The sequence below is a fragment of the Gracilinanus agilis genome, unplaced genomic scaffold, assembly GCF_016433145.1.
Source record: "Gracilinanus agilis isolate LMUSP501 unplaced genomic scaffold, AgileGrace unplaced_scaffold17923, whole genome shotgun sequence".
Lineage (NCBI taxonomy): Eukaryota > Metazoa > Chordata > Mammalia > Didelphimorphia > Didelphidae > Gracilinanus > Gracilinanus agilis.
The window spans coordinates 1-6135 of NW_025349055.1; the positions used below are offsets into that span (position 1 = coordinate 1).

Sequence of the window (6135 nt, forward strand, 5' to 3'; positions counted from 1 at the left end):
ACACACACACACACACACGCACACTCCATTTGGCAATACCAACCACAGCTGGCATTAGTTGGTTGCCCAGCTTGCATCTTTTGATTTTTCTAGAGAAATGAGGATTTCCAAAGGTCATTGTGTCAAAGCTTTACCCAATTACTGCCATTTAATTCCTGGCCTCCTTCAGCTTTCCATTTCATTGCTGGTCTTTCTGATTTCAACATACCTGGGCTAGGGAGGCACAGACACCAATAAAAGGAAACAGGACTTGAGGGAAGGACAGAGTAGCAGAGAGGGGCTTGAGCCTGGTCTTGAGCTGCCAACATGGGACAAGCAGCAATGTGGACAGGTAAGTCAGTATTGAGGTAAGCAGAAGGATTAAGGGATTGGAGACAATATGGCTAAGCAGAGAAAGAATAGAGGACGGTCAGGTATTGCTCACAACCTTTTTGCCTTGTTGTTAGCCTCATTGGAAGGAAGAAACATCATGGCACAATGCAAACCAAACCTTGATTTGGATTCAAAGGACAGTTCTGTATTCAAGTCTTTCTTTCATCATTCACTCCTTGTGTGATTTTGAGGAAATGACAGTCCCTCAAGATCAATCAATCCCTCTTTTTATAGATGTGGAAACTTGGGATCCAGAGAGTTAATGCTCAAGGTCACACAGGTGATAAGTAGCACAGCTGTTTAAACTGAAATCTTCTGACACTAAGTTTGGGGGTGTTTCTACCAGGCTGTAGCATATCATGCTGTCCCTCATTGATCTCCCAATACTTCTCTGTCTCTGTCTCTGTCTCTGTCTCTGTCTCTGTCTCTGTCTCTGTCTCTGTCTCTGTCTGTCTGTCTCTCTCTCTCTCACTGTCTTTCTGCCTTATTTGACTCTCTCTTTCTCTCTGTCTCTCCCTGTCTCCACTATCTGTTTCTCTCTCACCCTCTCTTATTCATTCTTTCTCTCTCTCTGACTCACTTTCTCTCCCTCTTTTTCCATCTCTTACTCATTCTCTCTCTCTCTCTTATATTTCTTTAGGTTTGATTCTTCTGCTGTTGCTTCAATACAGTAAGTAGACAATTTCCCTGGACCAAATACTTAAATTCTGTCAACTCTTTCCTTAAGATCTCTAAACACCATATCAAGACTATAAACCCCCCAAAATCAAAAGCAAACTGGATCTCTACAGAAACTTCTCTTCAAAGAATTCAGACCACTTTGGTCTGCTTATGTGATCTTATCCAATAGTCCAGCTGCTCTGGGAGGGCAATGAAGGATGATCCCTCATTATGCAAAGGGAAAAACAGAAGCAAAGAGAGGTTAAATGAATAATCCAAGGTCACACAGCACATCTGTACCAGATGACACTGCTCCTTCATCCAGAAGAGGAAAGGAAGTGGATTTAGTAGCCAGTTCAGAGGCACAGCCAGAAGGCAGCTCAATTGGTTTAACCCTCCTAATAGCCCTAAGTTCTAGTGAAGGCTCTTTACACTTCCTGTTGATGACTTTGAGATTAATTTCTCTTACTCTAATTCCTGCTCTCCTTTCTCTTAGGGATCAGAGAATTATCCACCTTGACCATAATACTGTTCACATCTTGGGGCAGAGACAAGGGAATAAGATGATCTTCTAAATAATAACAGAATTGATAAACTAGTATTAAGGGAGGAGTGAGGGGATTCCTGATAAATCAGTTAGAGACCTTTTAATACTACCCAATTCATTTAAATGAGAATTTGTTGTTCTATTTGTGCCAAGATATTGCTAGGCAAAAATATAAAAACAAAAAATGAAAATATTTCCTGTCCTCTGAGAGGTTTCATTTTAACTTTAGTCATTTCTTTCTTTCTTTTTTAAAATTCCTTACCTTCTGTCTTAGAATCAATACTGAGTACTGAAGCAGAAGAACAGTAAGGGCTAAGCAAAGGGGGTTAAGTGACTTGCCCAGGGTCACATAGCTAGAAAATATCTGAGGCCAGATTTGAATGTAGGGTCTCCCATCTCCAGACCTGGCTCTCTACCCACTGAGCCACCTAGCTGCCCCTTTCTACATTTATTTCATATGACTCTCCTTCCTGTATTCTATACAAAGTTTGGTTTCCAACCAAATTGGTCCAATAGCCATTCCCTGAATTGGACAATTTGGCCAATACCACTGACCTATGAGAGAACTGGGACTGGGAACATACATCTCCTATCTCCTAATCCAGTCGTCTTTCTGCTTTTGTCACAAAACTCATGTCACGCTAGAATAAAAGATCCTCAAGGGAAGGGACTGTGTTTGACTTTCTTGGTATCCCAAGTGTTCAGCACACAGTAAGGTACTTAATAAGCACCTAACAAATGCTTTATGATTGATTTATTGATTGTCATTGACTGACTATGTGACTTGGGTCAAGTCACTTAACTATCTGAAAACTGTTTATCATCTGTAAAATGGGGATAATAAACCTACAATAAAGGGTTGTTGTGGGAAAAAAATAGCTTTGTAAAATGTAAACCCATATAGAAATGTGAAATATGGCTTCTCCTGACACTGGATTCCGAGAATAATCTTTTTAAATGGTGATACAGTGGATAGAACACTGAGTCATGTGTCAGGAAGACCTGACTTCAAATTTGATCTTGGACGCTTACTGTGTGACCCTGGACAAATCACTTAACCTCAGCCTGCCTCAGTTTCCTCAACTGTAAAATGGTATTATAATAGTATCTATTTCACAGGGATATGTGAGGATCAAATGATATATATATATATATAGATATAGCTATGGATATAGACATATATACATATATATATATAGATACAGAGAGAGAGATGAATAGATTGACAGATAGATGGAGAGAGAGAGAGAGAGAGAGAGAGAGAGAGAGAGAGAGAGAGAGAGAGAGAGAGAGATTTAAACCCTTACCTTCTACTTTGGAATTGATACTAAGTATTGGTTCCAAGACAAGGTTAATCGTTCGGCAATTGGGTTTAAGGAACTTGCTCAGGTTACACAGTTAAGAAATGTCTGGGGCAGATTTGAGAGAGAATCTCTATAAAGCACTTAGCACAATACCTGGCATATAATCAATGCTTAATAAATGCTTGGTTCCTTCCTAAATAATAAATTCTTTTATTAAGCATTTGTGTAAGTGGTCATAAAGTTATATTCTGTGAAAATCTCATGTGAAAGAAAGAAACCTAGAAAACTAGAAAGAAATCTAGAAAGCAGAAATCAAAATCCCAGAGCCTCCTCTTTTCAATTTTCATTTTCTTTTTGATCTTCCCTTTGGTGTTATGTAGCAGCCACAGCAGCTAATACTTCGGAGTTGCTTTACAGTTTACAAAGAACTTTCTTTACAATAATCCTGTAAAATGGCAAGCCTATTTTAGGGAGGAAACTGAGCCCCAGAGAAATTGAAGGGATTTGTCCAGGGTCACACAGCTAGTAAGTATCAAGGTCCGATTTGCACCCTGATGTCACCTGATTCCTTGTCTGGTGCTCTTTTCCCCTGCTGGTGTCTTTAGTCTTTCTTTTCTTTTCTTCTTCTTTTTAAAAACTCTAACCTTCCGTCTTGGAGTCAATACTGTGTATTGGCTCCAAGGCAAGAATGATAAGGGTAGGCAATAGGAGTCAAGTGACTTGCCCAGGGCCACACAGTTGGGAAGTGTCTGAGGCCAGATTTAAACTCAGGACCTCTCGTTCCCAGATCTGATTCTCTACCTACTGAGTCACGTAGCTGCCTTTTTTTTATTTTACATAAGAAGAAATTGAGGGCCAGAAACATAACCTGACTTATCCTAGCAAATGTCAGAAATAATATTGGAATGTAGATCTTCTGACCAACAACACTCTTTCCACTGAACCACACTAAAACTAAGTCTTTTTTTAAAAATCCTTACCTTCTGTCTTAGAACCAATTGGTTTCAAGGCAGAAGAGGGGTAGGGGCTAGGCAATGGGGGTTAAGTGACTTGCCCAGGGTCACACAGCTGGGAAGTGTCTGAGGCCATATTTGAACCCAAGACCTCCTTTCTTTAGACCTGGTTCTCCATCCACTAAGCCACCCAGCTGCCTCCTTAAAACCAAGTCTTAAAGAGGTAAAGATACTCATCAAATCTCCCAACCCAGTTTGGGGATCCAAAGATTAAGAGCACAATGGATCTCTTTTCTTCCCCCTTTCCATCCCTCTCCAGAGTAGGGGTCCCCAGGTTCTCCCCCTCACTTCTGGATGGTCTTCCCTCTCTTCCCATCTCAGGTTCTGCTGTTAAACTAGTTTGCTACTTCACCAACTGGTCCCAATATAGGTCTGGCCAGGCAGCCTTCCTTCCCGAGAACGTGGACCCTTCCCTTTGCACTCACCTCATCTATGCCTTTGCTGACATGAAGGATCATCAGCTCACCACATCTGACCCAAAGGATGTGCAGTTTTACAAGGATCTGAACGGGCTGAAAAGCAGGTGAGCCACCGACAGCAAGGGGAGGATGCTGGGAGAGAGCCAGTGGCTCAGGGAACGGGGATAGGTACCAAGAAGTCATCCTCGGATATGCAGGAGGGCTGGTGCTAGCCCCAGAAGAAGGCAGGTTCACACACCTCTCCCTGGATGCCTCCTCATGCATTAGCTCATGTTCTTTGGAATTCCAATTGGAGTTCTTATTCCAGGGCTCCCCCACCTCCAGGAAGCCTCCCTAGACTAGCTCCAGGAGTCCCCACTCCAAGTTCCTCTCCTTCATTCTGCTCCCCCACCTCATGACAGAGTTCCTGAAAAAGAGGCAGCTTCAGGTCTAAGAGATTAAATCAGTAATCTGAGCACTCATTTAGAACTGACCCAAGCTAGTTATTAATCATCATCATCGTCATTACTGCCAATGCAATGCTAGAGAGTTTGCAAAGTTGTATATTACATATAGGTATTGTGTTTCCTTATATACATATGTGTATATAAGCACATTTGCTGTTGTTCGTTTGACTCTTTGTGACCCCTTTTGGGATTTTCTTAGTAAAGATACTGGAGTAGTTTGCCATTTCCTTCTCCAGCTCATTTTGCAAGTGAGGAAACTGAGGCAGCTAGGGTTAAGTGACTTGGCCAGGGTCACACTGCTAGTAAGTGTCTAAGGACAGATTTAAACAAGAAGAGGAGTCCTCTTGAGTTGAAGCCAGAGGCTGTAATCATTACTCCATATAGCTGCCCATACACACACACACACACACACACACTCGAAATCTTATTTGATTCTTACAACAATTAAATAATCAGGCGCTATAGCTTTGACTGTCCATATTTTACAGATGTAAAAACTGAGGCTCAGAGGAGCTAAATGATTTATTCATGGTCATACTTCTAGGGAATGTTAGAAGTGGTTTCTCTTCTTCATTAAAAAAAAAAAAAGCTAGGGACAAATGGATGGCTCAGGGAATTGAAAGCCAGGTCTAGAGACAGGAGGTAATTGGTTCAAATCTGACCTCAGACATATCCAAGCTGTGGGATCCTGGACAAGTCACTTAACCCCCACTGCTTAGCTCTTACTGCTCTTCTGCCTTTGAGCCATTATACAGTATTGATTCTAAGATGGAAGGTAAGGGTTAAAAAAAATGCAAAGCATTTTATTGATGCCTTTTGTCTTTATATCAGAGTCATTTCAATAGTCCTATTCCCATCCTGGATTATGACAAGGAAAAACAATGAACAAAAATCTAGTACAGAGCCAGTGAACACATAATAGTGTATGTAATGTTTTCTTTCCTCCTGTTTCTCTAACATGGGCTCTTTTCATTATTTATTCTTCAGGAACTTCACTATTTTTCAGTTCAAATTACTATTAGCGATCATTTAATTAAGTTCTTGTTGTGAATATTATTCTCTTGATTCAACTAATTTCAGTCTGCATCAGTTCATACAAATTGCTTAATTACTTTCCTATTTTTGACACATAGTCCTGCCCACTGTGTATTTTTCTAGGTTTTACTCCAAGTGAGAGAGGGAGACACAAGATACAAAGATATTGAGACTGGGATAGCAGGGCCATTCTTCCTTCCTTCCTTCCTTCCTTCCTTCCTTCCTTCCTTCCTTCCTTCCTTCCTTCCTTCCTTCCTTTCTTCTTCTTCTTCTTCTTCTTCTTCTTCTTCTTCTTCTTCTTCTTCTTCTTCTTCTTCTTCTTCTTCTTCTTCTTCTTCT

At 40.9% G+C, this 6135-nt stretch overlaps 1 protein-coding gene across 1 annotated transcript; it reads left to right on the forward strand.

Annotated features, from left to right (window-relative positions):
• Positions 1-257: 257 nt before the first annotated feature.
• LOC123254221 (chitotriosidase-1-like) lies at positions 258-4419 on the forward strand (the record flags this gene model as incomplete). Its single annotated transcript, XM_044683276.1, has 3 exons — positions 258-331; positions 1013-1042; positions 4218-4419. Coding segments are annotated over exons 1-3 (257 nt in total), but the record flags the coding sequence as incomplete, so codon positions are not given.
• Between the last annotated feature and the right edge of the window lie 1716 nt (positions 4420-6135).